The sequence below is a fragment of the Hippoglossus hippoglossus genome, chromosome 22 (genome assembly GCF_009819705.1).
Source record: "Hippoglossus hippoglossus isolate fHipHip1 chromosome 22, fHipHip1.pri, whole genome shotgun sequence".
Lineage (NCBI taxonomy): Eukaryota > Metazoa > Chordata > Actinopteri > Pleuronectiformes > Pleuronectidae > Hippoglossus > Hippoglossus hippoglossus.
Genome location: NC_047172.1, coordinates 13,793,437 through 13,818,690, shown reverse-complemented (window position 1 = coordinate 13,818,690; position 25,254 = coordinate 13,793,437). Strand labels below are relative to the sequence as shown.

Sequence of the window (25,254 nt, the reverse complement as noted above, 5' to 3'; positions counted from 1 at the left end):
AAAATCCCCAAAATAATCCTCCTCTTCCTCCTCTTCCTCCTCCTCCTCCTCCTCCTCTGGTGCTGGTGGGCAGGTAGTGCTGCTCCGGCTCAGCTCCCAGGAGGGGGCTCGGCTGATGGAGCTGGGATGGACCCACACAGGATTGGTGGAAGGCTGCTCCCGGTGTGGCCCCTCGCCAGGCCCTTATGTCTTTATATAGTGTAAACAGATGACCGGACAGTCCTGAGTGTGCATCGCATCCACTCTGCCTCTCTCCATCTCCTCTGCTCCCTCTCTCCCTCTCCCTCTCTCTCTCTCTCTCTCTCTGTGTGTGTGCAGGGCCTCTCACCCCAGCATCCACCCAGGCTTCTCCTCCTCTCCCTCTGCTTCTTCTTCTCCTCTCTCCGGCAAAAAAAGAATAAGAAAAACACGATGTCCACGCCGAGATTGCTCCTCGCTGTATCCACGTGGCTCCTGGCCGGGATCCTCACGGCGGAGGCGACCTACTACCGGCACCACCGCTACTCCCCGCACATCTACCGCTACCGGGAGCACTCCGCCAACACGGAGAACCTCCTGCCCGAGGAGGCGGCCGCGCGCATCCCCGAGGTCTTCCACCCGGCGCCCGAGGTCATCCCGCCGATCCCGGAGGCTCTGCACCCGGTGCCCGAGGTCGTGCACCCGGCGCCCGAGCCCTACCACCGACCCGAGGTGTACCAGTCGGTGATCGAAGCCTCCTCCCCCGGGAACCTGAGCCGGGTGTTCTACGGGATCATGTTCGACGCCGGGAGCACAGGCACCAGGATCCACATCTACAAGTTCATCCAGAAAGACCCGGGTGAGTGCACCTCTCTCTCTCTGTCCCTCTCTCTGAATGAGTGAATGCCTCTCTCCCTCCCTCTGCACATGCACATGCTGCTGGCTCCCACTCTGTCTGGGTCAGTGTAAGGACATTGGCAAAGTGCTCAGGGTGATACAGCTTCTGAAAAGACCTTTAATTTGCCTGCGTCTGACTCTGACTGTGTTGGAAGCAAACATCTGAAACTCAACCAGGATGTAGGTGAAGTGCAACAGTCTAAATACCAGGAAGGAAAAAACTATGCAATTACATGAATTACACATCCCTGATCATTACACTGTGACCCCTCTGGTTTATGATCCATTTCTTTTTTTTTTTTTTAGTGGAGCTGCCAGTTCTTGACAATGAACTTTACAATGCGGTGAAGCCGGGACTGTCTGCCTATAAGGACAACCCTGAGGAGGTATGTACCTGTGTTTGCACCATCACTTAATAGTAATTATCCTATTAGGGAGTTGTTCGCTGTCTGCAAACCACTAAACCACTGAGGTTTTTTTATCTTGGGGTTGGGCTCCTATAAAGTAAACATGGTGTAATTAGAAAATTACACCCCTCATGATACTGCCACTGCTGCCCACTCCTGTCTGCTGTATTGACTTAATCACCCAATGTTAAATGTCTTCGTTTTGTTAGGAAATATTTAGTTTGCCCGTGAGATTTTTGTACCTGATTGCCATCTTTTCTTCAGGGCGGCAACACCGTCCGTCAGCTGCTGAAGATCGCCAAGAAGACGGTCCCGGAGGACGAGTGGAGGAGGACCCCGGTGGTGCTGAAGGCAACGGCGGGTCTTCGCCTGCTGCCTGAGGAAAAGGCCAAAGCTCTTCTGAAGGAGGTGAGGCGCGTTTGAGTTTTTTTTCCCTCCTCTGCCCTCAGACAGTTTGGCACAGACACCACCCGTCCCGCCAAGGAGCGGGGATGAGAAACCACTAAGTGCTTACAAGTGTCACTGCAAAAAAAGGCAGCGAGTCTTTGCCCATTTGGTGGCTATCATGTTGCAAAAAAACATCTGTTATGGGGTTGTGCGGAGTAACCATATTTGTCATTTAAAGTATTAAATCCGGGCTACTGTTCCAGCCGAGCTTGTGGCTGAGCTATCTGTCAATCTAAAAGACAGTTTGTCTTCCACAGTCTGGAAAGTCTGTATCCCAACAATGGGGCTGCATTTGGCTATGTGGTTAAGTGTAGTTGTTTTGTAGTAGATCACTCTAAAAGAGACGATATGTATTCCACAGGTACAAGAGGTGTTCAACGAGTCTCCCTTCTTCGTGCCGAGCAACAGTGTTTCCATCATGAACGGAACAAACGAAGGTGGGTTTTCTTTAAATGCCCTCTCGCCAATTTGCACTCCACATAAAACATTTTTATTTTCTTTGACATTGGTGATATTGTCTGATCAGGTGCTTTAAGAACAAGTAATAAACACTTCTCTGCTCTCATAATTCATTTTACAAGAGGTCTGTTACCACCTCACTAAGACAAATAAATATGCCAGCGTGAGTCCCACGCCCAATAATTTAGCGTGATCCTCCACATCACTCATTTAGACACTTGTGTTACATTTCATCACACACTATGTGCCGTTCATTATCCTCATTTTACGAGTGCAATAACTTGACATCTGAGACGATTGTAATTATCTGGGTTGGTCCGTGAGCCCACACGCTGATGAACAGATGCTGTAACTTTTTAACGTCGGGCCTAATGAAGGAGAATATGACTAAAACTCATCCCCTGTTTATGTGTGCGAGCCGTGATCACTTCTCATGTCTGTACTAATGCACACTCTTCCACCCGTGTGCCCTTTCAGGAATCCTCGCCTGGGTCACGGTGAACTTCCTCACAGGTAAGACATTGCTTGTGTTTCGCTATGGCAGTGTTAGTGGTTAGGAGGCTCATACCTGAGGCTGCAGTGTACACAGAGGTCCGGCAGTGAAAGACTCTTGTCTCCTGTCTGAGGTTTATGAGTTTGAGTCACTGGCCCCACAGAGGTCACAAACACACATTTTTTTCCATCGGTCCCATCAAGTTTATTTTACACGACAAACCAATAAGGTGTTTTCCCTCTTGGTGGGCACTGACGATATGTGACCGTGCATCATCCTGGCCCTGGTGGTTGTCAACAATGGAACAAATACTAAAATTAGAGATAAAGACACAAGACCGCACTGTGTCTCCTGTTGGTTGTGCTGATGAGGAAGTTTCCTTCTTCCAGGGTGCTGAGTTTGACTTTGTGCTTATTTCCTACAGGACACTTGTACTCCAACACGAGGAGGACGGTGGGGATCCTGGATTTGGGTGGAGGATCTACACAAATCACATTCCTTCCCAAGTCGAGGGTGAATAACATATTTCATGCTACTCTCTTTAAAAAACGTTTAAACCAAAAAACACAACTAAGCATATTTTTTTTATCCAACAGAAAACGGTCCAGTCTGCACCAACCAGTTACATTGCCAGATTCAACCTGTTCAACAACACCTATCAAGTCTACACACACAGGTCAATAACCCCCCAGAAGATGCTTTATTCTCTATAGGTTTGGTATTGCTCATGAAAATTCATTTATTAGCATTCGGTCCAAAACTTACAATAAGTGTGTGTCACCATCACAGTTACCTTGGAAATGGCCTGTATGCGGCTCGACTGGCGACTCTTGGAGCACTAGGAGCTGAAGGTAGAGTTTCTAGAACCTTTTATTGCCTTCTCTGTTTGCACCATTTTAATAAATGTAGTCGGTGGAAGATGACGAACGGTTTCTTTTTCGTTTTCCCAGGCCTAGACTGGAAAATCTTCACCAGTTCCTGCCTCCCGAAAAAGTTCAGAGAAGATGTGACTTTTGGAGGAACCACCTATAAAGTTAGCGGGATTCCAGACGGTAAGATAAAAGCCCTCTGAGGTTTTGATTGCCTTCCCAGAGCCTCGGTCCCAGCGATCCGTGCATTCCTTTCTCGACTGTGGAACACAATAGAGTACAGTACAATACATTCTCACATGAGAACATTTTCCCGCTGAAGCTTCTGTAACCTTGGCGCCAAACACATGTTTTGTCATTCTCTCTCTCTCTCCATCTTCTTCCCGCTTGAACAATTATATTGCAGTCAACCTTGTATTTAAACAAGAGAAAACTGTCAGTTAAGTTCACAAATAAGGCAGTCACTCCCATACCACAGTCAAGTAGCCAAAAGATGCTGGGCTTGTCCCTGAGTTGTTATTTTTTTTGTGTAACGAGCGGCTTGATCTGGACCGCTCACAATTATGTGGTAAAAATAGTCAACTCAACAGGGACGTGCTAACTGTCGCTCTTGTCAGCACATGGTTTTGCCGGCACATCAGTGCCAACCATACCCGTGGGGCTGTGGGAAACTCGTCCTTCTGGGGCTTCCCTGGTATATTATCTGGTGAACCCACGGCTACAACCCGTGGCTGACCTCAAACTGAGTCTCCGGCCTCTCCCCGTTGCATTCCATCCATTGCTGCTTCAGGGCAGCAATGGATGGAACTGACTGTCTCCTCCACGTTTCATTTAGTAAAATGATTGTAAAGTAAAACTACATCTTCTATCTTGTCTTTCAGGCTACGCAGGATATAAACTGTGCTACTATGAGGTGATGAAAGTCATCAAGGGAATAGTGCACCAGCCGTATGAGGTGAAGGGCAGCAGCGTCTTCTACGCTTTCTCCTACTACTTCGACAGAGCTGTGGAGTCTGGCCTCATTGGTGAGTGGGCACAGACCAAGGCGTCACCTTCCAGCGCCACCATCTGTCATACTAATTATCATGCTTTGCACAAAATCAGTACTCAAATTGCATGTTTGTTTTTCTTTCTGCAAAGATGGCAGTCGAGGTGGTTCGCTTGAAGTGAGGGATTTTAAGAAGAGAGCCAAGGAAGGTAAGAGTTGCTTGTTATGTTCTCCAGGGTTGAATCGACTTGTGTATGAAACCGACAATCTTAGAAGTTAAATATATCAGTCAGTCACCCAACCACCCAAACAGTCTATTCTCTAAACAGCTTGTTTGTGCCCAAAACATTTGGTACAATGGCGCCAAATTGGCACAGCTTATCCTGCCAAAACCGAATTTATTACAACAGTAAAATGTAACTGTATTTTGCTATATTTGCTAAAATGTGTTATGGAGATGGATTAAAAGGCAAATGTATTTTATTACAGGGTAAATACATGTTAACATGACTATAAAACGTTTTAGCAGGTCTAACAGATACTGGGCATGCTGATCAGGCTCGGGTTTGTGACTGTAATGTCCGTGTAGGAGCAGATTTATAGCGAGCAGAGTACAGAGTGAGTTGATGTGTTATATAAGGCTGTTTGTGTTGTGAGAACACTGTCACATGGTCTGGAGGAGCGAGTCTGGCTGAGGCTGGCAGCCGAGCTGACGGTGTCTGCCTGGCCCAGGCAGGAGGGCACCTGACAGCCACACACCACCTGCGGCCTGACACATACGCTGTGTACCAACCGGTTTAAGACCACCGCCCACCCGCAGCCTTGTGCTGACCCTCAGCCACTCTCCTCACACCTCCCTGTTTATGCAGCCAAAACAAAAACAGAAAGGTCTTTTAATCACGTAGCACGGGGGTTAGAAATAAATGGGACTGTTATTATATGATGCAACAAATGCTCCTTTTTTTTTGTCAGATGTATGTGAAACCTGTGTTATTGTCATGTCTGAACGCTGTGGCTTCTTGTGTTTGCAGTGTGCAACAAAATGACCAAATACCGTGCAATCAGCCCCTTCCTCTGCATGGATATGACATATATCACTTGTCTGCTAAAGGAGGGATTTGGCTTCAAGGACAACACTGTGCTGCAGGTGAGGAAAACAATGCTGGGTCATTGCGGACAGTGGATGTGGGCGTCGAAGAAATACATTTAATGACAAGCGAACCATATTCTGTTAGGGTTTCACAAGACTTCAACGTGTTGCTCTGTGATTTTGACGGAGATCCTCCTCTTCCTCTTTTCAACAGCTCGCCAAGAAGGTGAACAACGTAGAGACGAGCTGGGCCCTGGGGGCAACGTTCGACTACTTCAGAAACCTCAACATCCACTAAGGACAGCTCGCTGTCACTACAGCCGGCACTGAGAGGGACAGTCCATCACTGTGGGGCGTCCCTTCCTCCGACCCACCCTCGATCAGCCCGCCCCCCTCACAGACACACCCAAGTCCCGCCACGCCTCCTCACCCACCTCCTCGTTTCCTCAAACCTCAGCATCCCTGCGAAAGTCCCGAGAACTGTTGAGAGAAATCACTATATTTTTATAAGGCCAGCTATTTCTACTGTATGTTGAGCTCACAACTGGTGGGCGGAATTTATTTTTGTAAAACGTTTACATGTTTGATTCCCAATGGGTGTCTGATCTGAAATGTCTTTCTCAACTACCTGTAAAATGCGCACAGGGTAATCTAGAAGCAGCACCTGCAGTCATGGTGTCTAGGGGCTGACTGTGGCCTTGGAGTGAACTGTACAGAACAGTGTAAAAACCTTTAGGAGACTAGTTGCTGCAAGCGCAACCAAAGTTATGCCTGTAAATCAATCAGTTTTTATTGTAGCAGTGAATGATCTGACTGGCCCCCGGGCCTTTGACAAGTTGAGCACCATTGGATTTTGAGCGTCTTCTCTTCGAAGACGTGCTCCGATGCTTTGGTGTCGACTGAAGAGTTGTACGTGTTCCTCCTGACTGAGGGGGGTGCGGAGAGAGTGCTGCAGGGGAGATGCCTCTCACAGACTGTGTTGTTACAGCTTTTTACAAGTATGAGGTTAATGCCTCTATTTTAGCCATTATCGTTTGTTTTGTCTAGCGGGTGGAAAGGGCTCATCAAGCACCGCTAAATTGCAGGGGCCCCAGGTCTGAACTGTATTTTCCCACAAGTGAAGGGAAAACCTTTCATCAACGACGTAATTTACAGCTATTGAATACGACAAAAAATGTAAACAGAAATTATGTTTAAAAAAAAAAAAAAAACTTTGAAACCCATGACTTCTTCACCAGTAATACTGTATATATTCGTGTGAACTGTATAAATATTTAATTAACTGAAAGTCTATCTAATGTATTTTAATTATCCTCATCAAACTATTAACTCTTGGACTTTCTGTGTAACTGCTCTCTAAGCCAAAAGCCTTCGCTGTCTCTTCAGTATTCAAAGCGTTCAATAACTACTGTTGTATATACGTATGTAAACTTTAATATTAGTGAAATACTCTGACAACTGCTTTTACATTGCAACAAAAACGTTTTATGCTGCACAGTCGCTCAGAAATGCCTCATGACCATCAGTATGAATAACCTGATGACTGACAATATGTAAATTGGTGTTTTTACAAAGTCCAGTGGAATACGTTTATACTATTCATGTATGTTTTAATAAAAACATAAAAAATGTGATTTGTGTATGGATATGCTGTTATTTTATAATCTTTAAACTTAACAAATGATATATTTATATATTATATACATGATTGTGAAGTCCAATTTCCTCCATCCAAGAAACAAGGTGCTATACTTCTTGGGTAGTTCAGAACTTGGGTCTAATATAATCCATAAAATTTACAATATAGTCTGGACAGCTGCAAAGTAGTGCAACATATTTGTTGTGAACTAGATTTATATGCATCAAATTATGCAAAAAAGCAACAAAAAAAATATATCGTGAAATATATCTTTATTATTTTACAGACACAATTTTTACAGCTCACACTCTTCAGGGATCCATGAACGTCCTCTGTGCGGTGAATGCATCACTTGCTTGCAAAGGCCATGATCTGCTCCTGCAGAGGCAAAAAAGACACCAACTCAAAAAACTCTGTAACCTTTAAGTCTCACTAAACCTCCTCGACACAAGACCTGTAAACCAGTGAAGTCACCATCGTTTAATATGGAAAAGACGTTTCACTTTGCGCCTCCATGGTGAAGTGTCTTTACAGCCAGTTACAGTTGTGTTGGTCTGAATCACTTAGTAGGGAATAAAGCCATTTCACATGAGCGGTCGGTAATAAAAGGGGTGTGAAAACACAAGCCAACACCGCTGTCCGCTGCCCCAGGGCCAGCCCTGCACCCCACCCACACACTTTTGGTAACACTAAATTTGGGGCTAAACTTAGATACCATAGTAGTAGGTTCAAAAACCCTGGAAATTATAGACACCGCTAGAGTAAAGCTCCGTGTAATCAGAAAAGAGGGTGAAGGGTGGGGTCAGAGTGGAGGCGGAGCTTAGGTTTGACAGGTGGTGGATAGTATCTGGGTGACGGTCAGGTTCACTGGGATGTATCGGAGGACATGTTCGACGGTAGAGGCTAAAAGAAGGGGAGCTTGCCTTTAGAGATGGAAGCATGTTGGTGGCCTGCAGACCGAAGGTGCGTAGGAGAACCACAGGGGCAGAGTTAGTGGAGTAGAGGTGCTTCATGAGGTCGATGGCGGCCATCATGGGCAGGTTGTGTCGCTGCCGTTCGGTTTCATACTCTAACAAGTGCTGGATCGCTCCTGCGCAAAAAAACAAAAAAAGACTTGGGATTAAAAACTTGTCGTATGGTTTCTACATTAAGTCCTGGTGCTATTTTGACTCCAGAACATTTAATAGAAGGAAAAACAAACACAAATCTCATAACGGGATTTTCATTTTTATGAAAATGAAAACTTATACACAGTTCCTGGCAGAGCGAGCAGAAATACATCAAATAAATGTTGCCGGAAAAGGAGGCTTTTTATAATTCACGTCAACAGCATGTACTTCGGCTGGGCAATGGAAAAGAACTTAGGGGAAAACCACTGCGCTATAGTTGCAGGGCTCGTGTCTGTTTAGAGTTCTCACTGACCCAGGTCCTTCCCGTTAAAGGCCGCCTGGCTCAAGAGCCGCGTGAGGCAAGCCACATCCCCAAAGCCCAGGTTGGCTCCCTGACCCGCCAGGGGATGGACACGATGGGCTGCATCCCTGCAAAGACAAACATATCCTCCACTATCCAAACACATTCAGAGTGTGTCATGCAATTGTGTGCCCGCTGCAAAAATCAGAGTCATTCCCCTTACATGTGAAGCCAGAGATCAAATAAAGATTTTTTTTTTTTAAATCTCTCATCTCGCAAAATCTTTTAATGAGAAGTCCATTACTTTCTGCACTATCTTACCCAATCAGAGCCACTCGGTGCCTTATGTACTCTGATGCGTGGCCCATGCCCAGGGGGAACATGACACGGCTCTTGGGGCCGATCCCTGCCACACTCGGAGGGAGCTGTCGAGGTGAACCTGCAGACGGCATGATGGCGGACAGGGCCCCTCGGAACAGAGAGCCAGCTGTCTCAATCAGCTCCGACTGGTTCTCATTACTCCACTGTCCGTGCACACGCAGGCAGGCAAGAGGAGACGTTTTCACAGAGAATACGAAGTGGTCAGGAGAGAGAGAGAGAGAGAGAAAACAGACATGATCCCTTTAAGTGGACAAAGAAATTAGCTGACATAGGAGCAAAGCGCGACTGCAGCGAAAGTGCTTTTTGTTCCCCTCCCTAACTAACTGGTTTGGCAGGGCCTCGGGAGCTGGGCTGATTAAAAGAAGATGCTGGCCAGGCCATGCAGTTGAATTAGCTCTGTTTGAAAAACATTCCATGCAGTAATGGTCGACACTGGGTGACCACAGGTTTAATTAGCAAACCAGGCCTGAAACCAAACGTGACTCAACCGTGGTGACCCCGTCCATCAGCAGGCCCAGTAAAAATAGCCAGCTTGGGAAAAAGGAGTTTCTCCAAACATAAAAAAATGGATAGGTAGGTCACTCCCGCAGTGAATTATTAGAATTGTGTAAACTCTGGACAAAAACAATGACTATGTTGTTTGTGTGAGTCACTGAACAACAGGTCCACACGTGACTTTCAACCCCTGCAACATACTGCCCACAAACACAGAAATATTGCATGAGCTGTGTGACTCATGTGGAATCTGAGTGCAGATACAACATCAGCCGTTCGATGATCAGAGCAAGACTTACAAAGGCCGAGTTTATTTCGTCGACGAAGCTCTCCTCATCCAAGGCTAGCAGCTCCTCAGCGAGGCGATGGCTGGTCGACCACACCAGGGAGCTCTCTGTGTCCGACAGCTGCAAACAGCACGGACACGGGAGCTCCATTAAATGCTTATGTGACAGACAGACATCCTGCTACAGCTATCTACTGATGTGGATGATACATTACCGGTAACATTGCGATGGGTCCTGTTGGGAGGAACCTCTGCCAGGCCACATTGTTCTCTGTAGGCTGTCAAACACGAACATGAAATATTACACTCACATTGTGTGGCATTGTGTCGCGCAGCTATATTTGACTTATGTCGCACATAAAAACAAGATAATATAAAGGTTGCTGCAGCGTGGGTGTGTTGTTCTCCCCATGCTGACAGACGTGACATTACAATAATGATCATAATGAAAATATGATAAATACTTGCACAAATTATAAACATTATAAAAAGTATTGAGAAACACACTGTGTTGAATGTGAATTCTTGAAAACTAATCAATCTGGCGGTCATGTGTAGGGACTGAGGCGGAGGAAGGTGTGTATGTTTTTATGGACACACCATGTGCATGTGCATATAGTGTATATATGGATGTGTTTATGTGAATGGATATGTGTTTGTTTCACTATGTGTAATTATACATATGTGAACTCATAAGTGGCTCATTGTACAGCTGCATAAGGTCATAAAAAAGACAGTCTAGTTGGATATTCATTATAATCATTCTCATGTTGTTATTCCTTCTGTCCTTCTGAGAACAGGCATCGGAAATTAGCAGTTGCTACAAATGCCACACTGCATTGCATTATTGCTGTGCTCTAATCTCTGTGTATTGCATCTGTCCTTATAAATAAATAAACGTTAATATAATCTAGAGGGGCACTTGGCACTTGTTATCCTGATCCCCTCCAAAAGTTAATGAATTCTTCCTTAGACAATGCTTCACCGCTCCACAAAATTTAATGGACATCGTCGGGTGAGTAATCCTGCTAGCTAACACATGAACAAACAAACGCCAATGAAAACATAACCTCCTTGGCAGAGGTAATACATTAAAATACTCACTTCTGATAGGTGCAGCACAGCAACAACAGCCGACTGGTCATAGTTCCACTTGACTGTGGGGATCCCTAATTCCCTCCTCACCATTGAGTTCGGTCCATCGGCACCGATCTGAAAAACAGATGAGCGAGAGGAAAAGAGTAAAAAGCAAACAAAGGAAGGGAAGAAGAAAAGGTCAAATTCATGTGATGGAGTCACACTGACCAGCAGCTTGGCCTGAAGAGTCTCTCCATTGGCCAACTTCACCTGGACCCATGGGATGGATTCTGCCGACTGCTGTGGCATGGGCCACTTGTACTTCACCACCTTGGACCTGTACTTCACCTGCACATTATCTGACAAACAACAGGGACATAAATCGGGTCAATACAAAGAGGGCAGAAAAGAAAATAAAGCAGTGTTCCTTAAAATAAAATGGTAGCTGCTGTGACTCTCACAACACAACAAAGGGACTAACTTTGGTCCCCTGTATGTGTCATCACACCAACTCAGTTTTTTTAAATAAATCAATGGTTTGCCTGCAGCAACAGCAGTGGAAGATCTATAAAGCACCTCATAAAACACCACTGGTTTTCCTCGCTGGCTCATGGTAGCCACGCTTTGCGCACGCTGCCAGCTTGTTGGATTGTGCACTAAAACGCCCCATATTCCTGTAATATCAGCAGCTGTCATCTCGAAACATGAAAGGATCCTGAGCTACGTTGGCTCGTGCCAATTTGGAGCGGGACCCATCCGCAGAGACGGCTACTGGTGCCGCAACACTAACGTCAAATACGGCTTTTCATTGATTGGAGAGCTTGGGTTTACATTGAAAACAGCTGGTGGGGAGCATAATTCAGCAGACTTTTCATGTACGGCATCTTGAGCCTAACAGCAGTTCATCTAAAATGAGAGCAGAGAAGCGGGCGAATGGGAGGCACATGAGGGAGAAACGTGCCGTAACCACACATCCGTTACTTGGTGCAAATGTTAAGAAACTGTTTATAAATATGCCACTTTAACTGTCTCGCACATTGCGGAGCTAAAGTTTTATTTGAGAACCTCACAAAAGTTGTCGGCAGCGATGCAGCACCATACACCGCCGGAGCTTTAGTGTCTACAGAGGTGGCAAAGCTCTGGAGCACATGGCAGCTTTAAATAGGTCACTGGACCACTTCACGTGTCCACACAGGTTGCCGGGGCTCTGCAGCGCCCAAAATGTGAGGTTTTGAGTTAAACTGCAGGAAAAACACGGATGGCTCCAAGAGTTTAACTTTAAAAGTAGTAACCGGGGCCGAGTACAAATAAACAAAACCTGCGGAACAGGATGGAATAAATGCGGTGACATTAGCTGCCAGAGTCAGCCTCTATTAGGACATTAGGCAGATGGAACAGGAATCAAGAGGCCTTGCAGGGCGCTGCTACTGTGTGGGGCTCCATGTTTTTAATCATCAGTGCTTACCGGACAGACTGTCCAGCTGTTTCGTGAGCGCGGCCACAACGATGTCATTCTCCACGATGTACGCCATCTCGTCCTGCAGGTTCTCCTTATCGAATGTGATCAGGGCATCCGAGCAGGCATCCCAAACCTAAATGAGAGACCCCATTATGCCTGTGGTCTTCAAGTCTATCCTTAAATGCATCTCCTTTCCTTATATATAGCTGGGCAGAGAAGTGCCTCTTCGTTGAGCTGAACACATCAAAGTTGGTAGCTTCTTTCAGAGGTTGGCATGGCCTGCACCCATCAACCCCAGAGGGATCAGGGTCACCGGCACCCCTCTAGTTGGGACCGATGATTTCAGCTTAACGCCGCACTTTAAGCTGGAGGACCTAATGCAATTTTGTGATGTGGATTTTCACAAACATTATCTTGGGAACACAAATAACAAATGATATGTTTGTGAACATTACAGAGTAGGTCAATATTTATCCACAACCAGAATGAGATATGGTTTTGGGCTGCTCTAATTCCAAACCTGAAAGCAGTGAAAGTTAAACATGGGGGGGGTTGAAAAAGCGTTTGTACAAGGTTAATCCCTCTCCAAGGTTGTAACTATGGTGACAGAACCCATCATTCTGCAGTAATATGCTGCTGCACTACTTTTTTCCAACTCGCCATAAAGTAGGGGGATATACCCTCCAGAAAACCACTAATGGCAGTGGGGTTTGCAACTTGTGATAAGTGGTTGGGAAGAAACATCTACTGAGACCAGCCCAAAAATTGCCTTGGTTTTGTTTAGTGCAGGGTGAAATGTTGCAGCTCTGGGGCAGAACGAGTTGCTGCTTTCTGTGCGAGATTTTTAACAATACTCGTCCTTGCAACTTTATGGAGAAAAATGTGGGTAAAAAAAAAATGAGGCCTTGATGGCAAAAAAAACTAAATTTTCCCTCTGTTTTGAATCTAAACCCTCAATGCTTACAGGACATTTAAGGTGGAAGAGTATTTTATAACATGGAAAGAATGTTATTTACAGTGGACCTGCAGTACTAACTTTGGCTCTATGGCTGAGATGTATTCGACTGAGATTCAAGGGCAAACAAGCCAAAATGGTGGTAGCAGAGGGAAAGGTATAATGGGAGAGGTACACTACCATAATCACTGTAAGGCACTGCATGATGACATCTTAGGCCCAGAGAGAAACCCTGCGGTCGGGTGTTTGGTACACACCAACCACATCTTACAAGAGGGCCTGAGCCTGCACCCACAGCCGTAAAGCCGGCTCACTTCGCAGGAAAACAACCACTCTCCTAATCTTTCATCTTCTTCCCGTTGTTCACATGAATCTTCGTAATTAGAAGACTCGGGGAGCGAGTACCAATTTGAGGAAAGTGGAAATGATTTATTCTTCATAGAAAAGACGGCTTTAATAAATAAAGTTTTGCAAACTCGTGAAGGCTTACAGTGCTCTGAACGAGCCATGCCTTTCTTTCTTTTTTTTTTTTAAACGCGCTTTGTGTTCTTTGGCACCCAGCGCGCCACAGAGCCTGCAGAGATACCAAAAAAAGACATGAAGCACACAAAGGGATGAACAAAATGCACGTTACACGAAACCACTGTTTGCCATTTTTATGTGAACAATTATATACCATATACATTATAATGTGATACAGTATTGTGTTGCTTGATACTTAAGATGAATGACTGGGTAGAGGCTGAGTGTAACAGATTTTACTCTCCACAAATTGCATGGTACTAAGATTGATGGATGACAGAAATACATACAGTGGGCCTGTAAATTAGAAAGTCTGGAGGACATATGCAGAGAAGTTGTGTAACAGAAGGTTTCTGGGAGATGTTCAGTGTCACAGTGGGTTGTAGTTATTTTTGTTTTGGTTGAAATGACACTTGTCTGAACTTTTGACATGGCAGTAAAACGGTAATTACTGTACTGGACTGTACAGATAAGAAAAAAACAACTGCAGAATCCTGAAGATCAACCTACCTGCATTCTTTTATACGGCTTGCATCTCATCTGTAAAATGTGCTCCCACGCTCCAATACCTGTGTGTGCACACATTTCAAAACAATCACTTTACAAATGTTATGTCAGGCCAGTGTCTTACAAATAAAACTAATATCATATTCTGAAAGTAGAAAAACAGACGTATCAAAACAAATGTAAATAGAATGGCACTAAGTGGAGCACATACCTCCACCAAGGCCCAACCGTCACTTTAAATTCAATCAGGCTGCACCAAAATGTATAGATATCAGTTCCCTTTATATGATTATGAGTTTTTTCATCAAGATCTATGAATTATTTCAGGGAAATCTGTAAAAATGTCTCACAATGTTAAACAACATGTTAAAAAAATCCTGGACCCTTGCTTTTGTCCAGAACCGCACCAAAATTGGATGGGTTCTATCTTGGCCCATGTCCCATCCTTCCACCAAGGGTTAGGGTTAGACCAAGAACAAACAAACCACCAGACCGACAAACAGGCAGGGGTTAAAAACATAACCTCCTTGGCAGAAAAAAAAAAGGATATACTGTGGGTCAATCAGGGTCGAGTCGGAGCTGCACTGGTCCACCCATTAAATAAACATTGCAAGTATTTAAAGACGACACAAACGTGTGTTAAACTTAACCATTGATTTGACTATGAAGTGATGAATTTACAGTAAAAATCATTCATCGATCTCTCACTGTCTGTTTGTTTTTGTTCAACGTGCTAGAACCTTAGCCTGCATTATGTAATGCGGTTCTGGAGCTGTAAATCATTTTAAAAGCAATACAAAACCAATTTAAAGCTCCATGTAAAGTTAGTGTGAATGCCAAGTTTTATTTTATGAAGGAGGTTAGTGGGGCTCCATAAACATGGGACATGTTTACTGTATATCTTTAGTTGGTGGTTGGGCGTCAATAGGAGGCAATGACATAAGAGCCAAGCAGAGTGTTTTACGTAAACTCTGTCACTCTGCATGACTGAATGTATGTATCAAATACTCTAATGACTTTTCAATGTCAAATCAGTGTAAGTCTCTGACCAGCTAATATGGTAAAAAGTCTAAGTGCTTCACAAGTAATGTAAGGGAGCAAATTCATTTGAGATGCTCTCTCACTTTCAAGATTTTTATAGTTGCCTCTGCCAAGGAGGTTATGTTTCTTTTTGTTTGTTTGTTTTTTTCCACAAAAACTGTGGAAGGATGAGACAAAGTGATTTTTTTGGATCACTTTCTTTAACCTTGTTAGATTTCGGTGATTTTATCTATTTCATAGATTTCCAAGGCAGTGACTCGTGGATCTTGTGGAAAAAAAGTCAGGCCTATTGATGGGACTGATATCTTTGAGTGTGTGCAATTTGGTGCGGATCTAAATAAAATTCTGGATCTAGCAGATATAAATGGGAGGGTAGGATTTTTTCAGCTGTAAAGTAATAAATAGGGCAACAAACCAGTAACTACCACCAATGTGTAGCTGGAATAGTCGGTAGGAACTCAACCGTTTGTATGTTTCTTGAATAGTTAGCAAATCGTAAGTGGACTGTTGGGCCTTGGTGAAGGTATGCGCTCTATTATAGAGCCATTCTAGTTAAAAATCTCATCATCATGCACTGGAATGTGTGACCTACTGAGGAGATGTTGTAATAATTGTTGCCCGTGTTCATGTCACTGAGCTGTTCAGATGACCATGTGATGTACATGGTCTTTTAAGACAGTTATCATTTTAACAGTCAGGGTAAATATGGATGTAAATATGTAAATGTCTTAAATTATTCTGTGCTATAACAAAACACTCAAGTCTGGACTGAGATTCATTCTCAACTATGTTAAATATAGAGATTGTAGTTTAGGACAAAAAAGTGGTTCACTGACAAGTCAGCTAATGTTTCACAACCTGTAATTTTCGACTCTCCCTTTTCCTGGCTTCACAAGTCTATCAATTTGTTTCTTTAATTCCTTAACTAGTAGAAATAGTGCCAGGAGAAATTGCACATGACCTATCACAAGAAGAACAACTGAGGTCAGATATGATCCCTGCTTAGCCTGGGTGACTGGACACTGTCTGATCCCTGGCTTACCTTGTGGGAGCCATTTACTATCGAGCACCACTTAGCCTTTCACAGGGAGGAAGCTATTCACTACAGAAATAACTTTTTGATTTATTTTCTGTCTTTGCAATCGACACGATCACAACAAATCTTGACAATGATGTTGTAAGAGTGTGTAGTGGTACCGCTGAGGATGGTGGTAGAACCAGGACTGATGGAGCTGACTCTGGTACTGTAGCCGTCTGGGACCTTGTCCATCACTTTCTTGTTGCCTGCTTCAAGCAGCAGAATCTTCTTGCCCTCCAAGTTGGGATCCATACCTGTCGATAGTGGAATATTGTATCAGAAGTGACAGGAGAGGTATCGCAGGTTCGATCCCTCCTGCTGCTGTCGGACTGTGCAACCACTGTTCAACTGATTTAACTGTGCAATAATCATTTTCTATCCATGCAATTTCATATATGTGCAATACCATTTTACTGTTTATATTTTGTTTACATTGTACATATTTCTATCTTTTATTGTCCCATGTGTTTATATTGCATGTTTTACTTATTTATTACCTTAACTGGGTGTTTATTTCACTATTTCCACTTTTGCTGCTGTAACACTGTAAATATCCCCATAGTGGGACTAATAAAGAACTATCTTATCTTATCATATCATATCATATCATACGCCCTAAGAGAAAACACAGCACATATGTAACAATGAGTCTCAGTAGTGTTACCAGACAAGCCTTGATTATTATGGTATGGCTATTAATGTTTAATTTAGGCGTTTTACAACATAATTGAGAGTATAATTGTTTCCATGTGAGTGCCAGCTACTTCTGATACGGACAGGTCAGTAATAGCTGTCACACACTGACATGTGGCCACTGACACCACTCACCCAGGGAACATGCCATTGCCGATCCAACCATCCCTCCCCCGGATATGATAACATCATACACCTCATTCTCGCCAGGATCGTCCCCGTGTTGTGCACACACTAATCCTCTTCTGCTGATGTTTATAGCAGATACGTGTTTCTCGGCGACAAAGCACCGACCGAGTCCGTGAAAGGCCAGCGCCGCCTTTGTGAGCTTGTGCATCATCCGATCTTCACGCTGTCTTCATATGAGACAACCCGAGTATTAAACAGTTGTGGATAAAGTCCAGCTGCAGAGCCTGAGAGCCACACAGATGTTTCCCCTTGGATGTGTCCTAACACGAGCAGCTGTGAGCTCCAGCCATGTTGTGTTGACATTCGCACCAGAGGGGAGAGCGCTTCCGGGTTTATGGCCAATCGCGGAGCACGCTCTGACGCGGCGGGCGCTCTTCCGCTTGTGTCCACAGACGGTGCTAATGCTACCGCTACCGACGGCCCAGCTGCACAGACTGTCAGTGATACCCAGGTTTGTTAAATTGAGACCGTGTCAACTTTACGCCAGCAGCAGACATATTTACTCCAGCGTGTGAGCTTCAGAGCGGCTGAAGAAAGAAACGTGACCTCAGAAAACTCCTCTTTCACCGGGCCGGCGGCTCCTTCATCGCTTTCAAGTTGTTGTTTCCATTGGTTTTCTAAATTGTTTTTAAAGTGGCAGAAAACAGGAATGGAGTTTGTGTATAAGTATACGAGAAGCGCTAACGTTAGCTCACGTTAAATGCATGTTATTAAAACGACATCACCCGCTGTTGTGGGCGCGGAGGTCCGGTTGCCATAGTAACCCCTCGACACAGGCAGGATGTGGAGTTTGAAGAGAGCAACTTTATCCAACTGTTTTTATTCTGAAATGAAAGTATATATTTATAAATACGTGTTTTCATTATTGATTTATCACCACATTGTTTTTTTTTTAGATCGATTGTTTGATCTCCAGTGGTAGAGGAAGTGTTTAGAGACTCTACTTTAGTAAAATACGAGTACTATCACAGTGTAGAATTAAAACACCAGGAGTAAAAGTGCTTTCTTGCTTTAGAGCTCATTTCAGAATAATCTGTGTTATATTATTGGATTATAATTATTGATGCATTAGTGTGTATATCACATTCATTTTGCAGTATATCAAGGTGGGCCTGAATTTCATCACTTTAGATACTTAATGATATGAATCTGTCACTTGTGACTTAAGTGTATCAAATTTGAATTGTAGCGGAGTAAAAGGATTAAGTAGAATCAAAGTAGAAAACTCAAGTAAAGTTAAAGTACATGATAACTGCACTGTAACACTTTTAAGTTATTTTACTCAACTGAAAATAGTCCTTAATTCTACTAATGGGTGTGCAGTGAAATTGCCAAAATTATTACTGTATATGACATTATTAGACTAATACAGATCCATCAATGTGTAATATTTAATGTCTAATTATGTTAGAATAGAAATATACAAGACACAAAATTGAAATACTGAAGTTAAATACCAAAGTACCTCAAAAATATCTAGTATAGTACGTGTATAATGTATCTCGCAACTTTCCACTTGTTTGTGTATGTGTGCAGTATGTTTTGAGAGGGTTTATATCTATAATATAAGATATGCCAGTTTACAGTGTATAATCTATGTAATTGTATTTTTGGAAATGTTTAAAAATCACAATGGAAAAATCCCAATTAAATATAACAAATAGTATAATTTCAGAAGATGGAAACATAAGCAGTTTGGTACTCCTCATTGATGAATTGAAAATTGACAGTTAAAATTGTTGATGATTCAGGTTTCTCTTCTTCAATTTACAGGAATTCACAGCTTTTTAAAAACTTTTTAAAAACTTAACTCTGCTTTTTTTTTGTCAGACAAACATGTCTAAGCTGGAGGCCTTGGTAGTGGATGGACTGAGGTCGGATTTGATTCTCCAGAAACAGCGGAAGTCCCTGACTGAAGCCCTCAGACAGCAGCTGCAGGAGACAGAGAACAGACATGTAGAGTTGCTGGAGAGGAGGATTCATCAGAACGCTCTCCTGTCAACAGATGTTCACAAAGAGACCTATGATAAAAAGGAATTGAACGCGCAGACCAAGTAGGTTTGATTGCTTGTCTTTTATGTTTTACTTTAATTATGATATATATGTATTCCTAAAGAACTTTTACTACTTTCTAGACCTGTTGGAATGAGGAGATCCATCTCTACGTATGCCCTGACCTCAGTCAAAGATACCTCACGCCATGTTAGATGGACAGAGACGCCTAACTCAACTTCTTCAGCCTGGGTACACTGTTCAGTCAAAGCTACCAAGACACAGCAGTGTGAACGGTCCGCTTTATCTAAAACAACACAGATGAGGAAAGAGGAGGAGGCCGAGGCTGAATGTCAGAAGAAGTTCTGCGCCCACCCAGTCCCCAGCCATGTCGTGCAGCCTCTCTATCAGGAGATGATGGCGCTGCAAGAGAAAGAGAGGAAGCAGGGTCTCGAGCAGAGGAAGAACTTCTTGCTCTCCATTCAGAAACCTTTCACTTTCCAGGAGAGAGAGAAAGAGAAAAGGGAGAAGTTGATAGCTTTGTTAAACCAAATCTCACAGGAGCAGGAAAACAAGGCAGCTAATGTCAGGAAACCTCCTCGCAAAGTGGAAAAGGACCCGCTACATTCTAAGCTGAAAGGTAGGATGATGTATAACTTCAAATTCCCTTTATATTCAAGATGTACAAGGTGCGACATCATATTGTCACATTGTATATCTAAACAATCTAGTTCTAAGTATAATCCATGATCAGATGCCACCACAATCAATAATCCACGATGTGTCTGTATCCATGATCCTGTATCTTCAATGACAAAGCCTGAGGACTCCATATGATGCTAGATATCCGTACAATATAAAGGGCTAGAGGAGCGTAAGGTACTATACTGCCAGCTCAAACTAATACAGGCCACTGTCTCTAAACTTGTCTGGCTTTATAAATAACATAAATCAGTGAGTTGTGTGAAGTTCAACTAAAGAGTGATGTGTCCTTCTCAGGTTACTCCATTTTTACAGTAATTAGAATAGGTAAGTATTTAGAACCGATAGAATAGTTTTCAGATTTATCCATAATGTAGAATTAGAATGGCACTCAGTAGAGTGCATACCTCCACTAAGGCAAAACAATCCTGCACATGATTGTCTAGTTCTTATAGTAGAAATACATAGGAAAAAAGGAAGTGGTTTCAAAACTGTAATGATTTATTTGTCATGAAACAGAAAGTGAAAAAACTGAAATTGTAAAAACTATTCTTGTTTTGCCCCTTAATCCTCATCCTCACCAAAATGAATGGACTCTTCTTACTCCCAGGCCTCATTCTTAATTTAGTAGTTTCTTTGTGTAAACCTGCAAACAAATACACCAACAAACAAATAAACCATCAAATCAACAGACACAGGTGAAAATATAAGCTCCCTATCAGAGGTTATAATGTGAGTTGTAGCCCTGTGAGAAAAGAGTCGATCTCTGTTCAAAAACTGGAGCATTGGTTTGTTGTTCAGATTTTGAACAAGTCTTGAATAAATATCCTGACCACAGTCAAGTCTTGAATAAATATCCTGACCACATTGTTTAAACAGTTACAAACCTAATAGTCACATTAACTGACCCTTGTAGACTCTACATAATAACATGACTGAAGCTTTTACCTTATCTGACTGTAACTCTGTGCAGACCAGGAGGAGGTCAGCAGGACAGTCCACACTCAGACAACCGTGCGACAGGAGAATTCCTCTGCACCCTGCATGCCAAAGCTCCGCACCGCCAAGCGCACCAGGAAAGAAAAGCTGGGCTTCCTGGATGAGAAGCCCAGCTTCCAGCCAAAAATCATCCAGCAGGTCCCAGATTTCCGCAGGTTGCACAAGGCCTTGCAGACAGAGGTGCTGAGGAAATCTCAGAGTAAAGATGTGACAAAGTGTCAGCCCTTCAGCCTCAGAACATCAGCTCTGCCTGAAAGACAAAGAAAGATGAGCCCAGAAAAATCTCAGGTAAAAAGTTTCTTTCCCCTCTGACATGCTGTGTTGTTTTATTGCCCATTTTCTCAGTTGTTGTGATTCATCCGTTCGTTTCAGTGCAGTTTTATTCCTTCTTAGATTAGATGGTGGTAATTTCATTAAGTTAATTCAAGTTTAATTAAAGTGTTTTTCATTAAGTCAAGTTTTCAGATTTGTTAGTAACATATTAAAGCAGTACATTTAAAGGATAATTCCTTTCCTGAGGTGGTGGTTTCTCTGCAGGAGTTACATAAGACATTCAATGCACCAGGTCCAGATGGTTTCATGTTATGGTTCTACATCACCTTTTTTGAAGATTCTCACATTGACTCTGCTTGATGGATGTTTCAAGACACATCCACCCACCACTTTATCAAGTCAGTACCCTTCTCTTTTTTTTAAGGATGGGAAGCCACTCAACGTCCTTAAAGTCCCCAACGTTCTTCATGACAAGCTCCTTTCTTAAATTAACTAAAACTAACCTAAGATGAACAGATGTTGTGCACTGGTTGGTGGTCTGTGACATATTCCTGTGGTCCAGTGATGCAGTGGAATTTGACCAGGTCACATTTTACGTTCTTATCCTTGTCCTTGGGAGCAAAGTGTTTGATGATGAAAGATTTATTGTATATCCTTTGTGTTCTTCTGCGCTGTGTGTGTAATTTTAGGGGCCGTTCAGGCCACTTCCCTTCAGATGTGGAAGTGTAAAGCAATTTAAAATATGTACGGTAGGCCAAGTTCACAGAGGGAATATTCCCCTCCTTTGAAGTATTGTGTTTCAAACTTTCTCCACCTCGTAATTTATGAAGTTTAACTCAAGCTCCATTTCTACAGTACTGATATACTGTACAAAAATATATATGATGGTGTGTGTGTGTGCGTGTGTGTGAACTGATTAATACTCATTTGAGTAAATTTTTTGATGAATATTAGTGGATTTTCTTGTAATTTCTGATACACTATTACTACAACTGTATTGTGGAGAAATTATCTTTATTTTTTTAATCTATTCTAAATTGATCAATTTATTTTTCATTCAGCTTTTCACACAAATAAAGTAACTAGTCTGCTGCCTCGGAATCATCCTATGTTGTATCATGTGAATGAAAACAGCAAGCAAATTACATCCTATAAGTTTTTAACTTATTATTTTTTAAAACGTAATCTATATTCAATACTTTATGTAATATTTAGTCAAACAGTAAATTTTGTTTTCAGCCAACAAAGATGTCTTTTCACTCTCATTGACAGGAACCAAAACTAAGTCATCTCAGTAGAAGTAAGTCGCTTGGGGCCTTAACGTCACTGTCCACAGACACACTGCCCACATACATTACAGATGCTGTGAGGCAGCGCAGCATGGCCATCAGGTGAACTGCATTGTTTTGAATTTTTTCCTTTTTAAAAACTTTGACATCCTACATATTTGGATCTAATAAACTTTAGAATGTTTTTTATACCTACACAGGAAATCCCTGGAGCTGAGGGATAGTAAGAATCAGGAGCACGCAGAGTGGTTGAGGACATATCAAACGAGGTCCCAGGCCATGAAGAAAACAGTCGCCCTCCATGCAAAGCTGCTGGACCCACACAGCAGCTTGAAAGAAGTTTATGATGACAAACTAAAGCTACACACGTAAGTACTGGTCAAGTGAGGCCATTCATTCTTGCAGTGTTGCAAACTTTACAGGTCACATCAAAACGACCACACACGCCTGCCACAGCAGCTCAGACTATAATCTTTTCTTTTGCATGAAGGATGGCAGACCAGCAAAGGATGAGAGAGTACATGACAGAGTTACAGCACATGAAGGCCCGAGTTAGTGAACGCCCTTATCTCTTCGAGCAGGTGAAGCAGGTGAGTGACACAACGCTTCTAAATTACATCATACTGTAAATTACATGCGTTTACAATGGTTTAACTTTGAGTTTTTTACTGGCAGAGAAATGCAAAGGCTGTCGCGGAGCAGACATACAGGGACAAGCTGAGGAAAGCTGGGTTCATGGAGCAGTTTGTTGAAGAAAAAGGTGCAGGGATAGAAGAAACATCATTCTCATCCAGATCTGAGGACGACGCCAACGAAAATGACCAAAGACGTGAAAATGACATTCATCGCAGGTACAGGGGAGAGAGCATTTTTAGCAGGTTTTGTTCATCCAGTATGTAATCCCAGTGTGTCCGGTAAAATTATGAATAGCACTGCTGTCGGAGAGCCAAGGACTTGATGTGGTTTGGTCATATTGTATTACATAATTTTCTGAGCTAGCCCTACAGTCTTTAGCGAAGAAAAGAAAAATACTCTAGCCAAGTAAAGGTTCGATGTAATTACAATATAGCCATTTTCTAACCCCACATGTCCCCACATTTAGGGAAGAAAATGTAGACGACGGGGAGAAAATTGAAGATGTGGAAGAGGAGAGCGTGAAGTCCAAAGGGGAAGAAATGCCATGATCAAAAAGGTCGAGAAGCCACAGTTTTCTGCGGCCTCCCCACCAGAAAACAACACTGTACTCAGGAATGATTCATGTCATGGCAGTCCGCACCAAACGTGCAAAAGTACAAATTATAAAATGTACTGAACTTTGACATTCATGAATGTCACAGCTGGGAAATGATAAAGTTCCTACATAACTGCAAACTTTTTATATGTGTGGGTAAGTCATTAATAAGTAATTACTATTTCATATGCTTTGAGTTTAACACAAACAGAACACATGCAAATACAAAGTGACAAATGAGGACACCACCAGTGGGTTTGTGACATTAATTTGTCCGAACTCAATTGTATTTGCCACTTCCCTTAAACATACTTTTCATAGTTAAGTTAGAAAAATTCAATAAATGTATATGTTTTGATTGGATGGGACACGAGGCATCTGACCTGCATATTTTCTCAGATGAGGTTAAACTTCCCGGTAATTTCTCCAGCCACACTGGCACCTAAATAAACAACCCTCACCGTGCATCTGCATTTTCACACAGAGCAGCTCAGCGGTTTGCTCCCAGGCCCATAGACCCACATCAAGTACACGCTTGTTGTTGCACGTTCACTGTCTTGCCTGGACAGCAAACTACCAGAGATTTCGAGAGATCGTTTTAACTTACAAACCACATGGGAATGTCTGGAAATGTATGTAATCATAATCAAAAAGTCATCATTTAAACCCCCACATACCATATGGTTACTTTAGTAGGCTACTGTGTCATGCATTCAAGCTGTGGGAGGTAATTTTTAGGTCAAAATATCGTGAGAAATCTCTAAGGGATTTGTCTTTACGTAACACTATCGAAATCTATATATTTTTTTTTTTTGTGTGCAAATGTACCATACAAAGAAATATCTAATATGTTATACAGTGAATGTCAGAGAAAAAATAGTACGACTTTCAGGGCATTACAATTTGTATATATTTTGTGCATAATTACTAACTGAGAAAAATGTTTAACCCAACATGTTGTCATATAGATCTTATAGATGCAATAAATAATCACAAAGTCCCCTCTATGAAATCTGAAACATCACATGACAAAGCTTCAAGGGCTCCATCCTGTCAGGTTGTCATGGGAACTGTGTATCCCCCCCCCCCACTCTTGTGTTATAGTCCCTCAGGGGAACGCTGTGCACCTCTGATTCCCCCGGTGTACAACCTGTTAGATAATATCCAACCTGCATGCATGAAAAGCGCGAGGCAGCAGACGCCTGCAACGTCTCTTTAGACAAACTGCAGAGCGTCGGATGAGTGTGGAGGCTGAGAGCGAGGGAACATACACATCTCATTTAGATTAATGAGAGGCTGTGCACTTGGCCGCCGAATGTTATGATCACGCTGTTTGAGGAGTGGCTTTCCTTACCGGATGAACAATATAATTTCACGAAGGTGGCGCGTTCAGGTCTCTTATTATTTCAGCCACTGTGCAATATTAAA

At 42.9% G+C, this 25,254-nt stretch overlaps 3 protein-coding genes across 4 annotated transcripts; 2 read left to right on the top strand and 1 right to left on the bottom strand.

The window, feature by feature from the left end:
- Positions 1-137: 137 nt before the first annotated feature.
- entpd5a (ectonucleoside triphosphate diphosphohydrolase 5a) lies at positions 138-6,801 on the top strand. The gene is made up of 13 exons (XM_034576136.1): positions 138-817; positions 1,162-1,241; positions 1,527-1,670; positions 2,071-2,146; positions 2,646-2,681; positions 3,086-3,174; positions 3,258-3,337; positions 3,451-3,512; positions 3,612-3,713; positions 4,412-4,555; positions 4,671-4,727; positions 5,550-5,665; positions 5,823-6,801. Exons 1-13 carry the CDS (start codon positions 412-414, stop codon positions 5,904-5,906), a joined length of 1,476 nt encoding a protein of 491 aa, XP_034432027.1. The 5' UTR covers positions 138-411; the 3' UTR covers positions 5,907-6,801.
- On the bottom strand, positions 3,855-17,691 carry coq6 (coenzyme Q6 monooxygenase). 2 transcript variants are annotated; one of them, XM_034576137.1, is made up of 14 exons: positions 17,287-17,577; positions 16,578-16,712; positions 14,343-14,401; positions 12,362-12,488; positions 11,125-11,255; positions 10,924-11,031; positions 10,035-10,097; positions 9,833-9,940; positions 8,979-9,181; positions 8,670-8,785; positions 8,171-8,337; positions 7,596-7,625; positions 4,718-4,724; positions 3,855-3,875 (listed from the first exon to the last, which is right to left on the bottom strand). In XM_034576137.1, exons 1-12 carry the CDS (start codon positions 17,489-17,491, stop codon positions 7,596-7,598), a joined length of 1,452 nt encoding a protein of 483 aa, XP_034432028.1. In that variant the 5' UTR covers positions 17,492-17,577; the 3' UTR covers positions 3,855-3,875; positions 4,718-4,724. The 2 variants fall into 2 exon arrangements, with proteins under 2 accessions (XP_034432028.1, XP_034432029.1); XM_034576138.1 differs by lacking the exons at positions 3,855-3,875; positions 4,718-4,724 and having other exon boundaries at positions 7,505-7,625; positions 17,287-17,691.
- Positions 17,563-24,663, top strand: fam161b (FAM161 centrosomal protein B). The gene is made up of 9 exons (XM_034576135.1): positions 17,563-17,791; positions 19,171-19,394; positions 19,476-19,972; positions 21,008-21,321; positions 22,579-22,697; positions 22,796-22,963; positions 23,086-23,185; positions 23,271-23,446; positions 23,698-24,663. The coding sequence occupies exons 1-9, from the start codon at positions 17,594-17,596 to the stop codon at positions 23,777-23,779; spliced, it is 1,878 nt and encodes a 625-aa protein (XP_034432026.1). The 5' UTR covers positions 17,563-17,593; the 3' UTR covers positions 23,780-24,663.
- Positions 24,664-25,254: the final 591 nt, after the last annotated feature.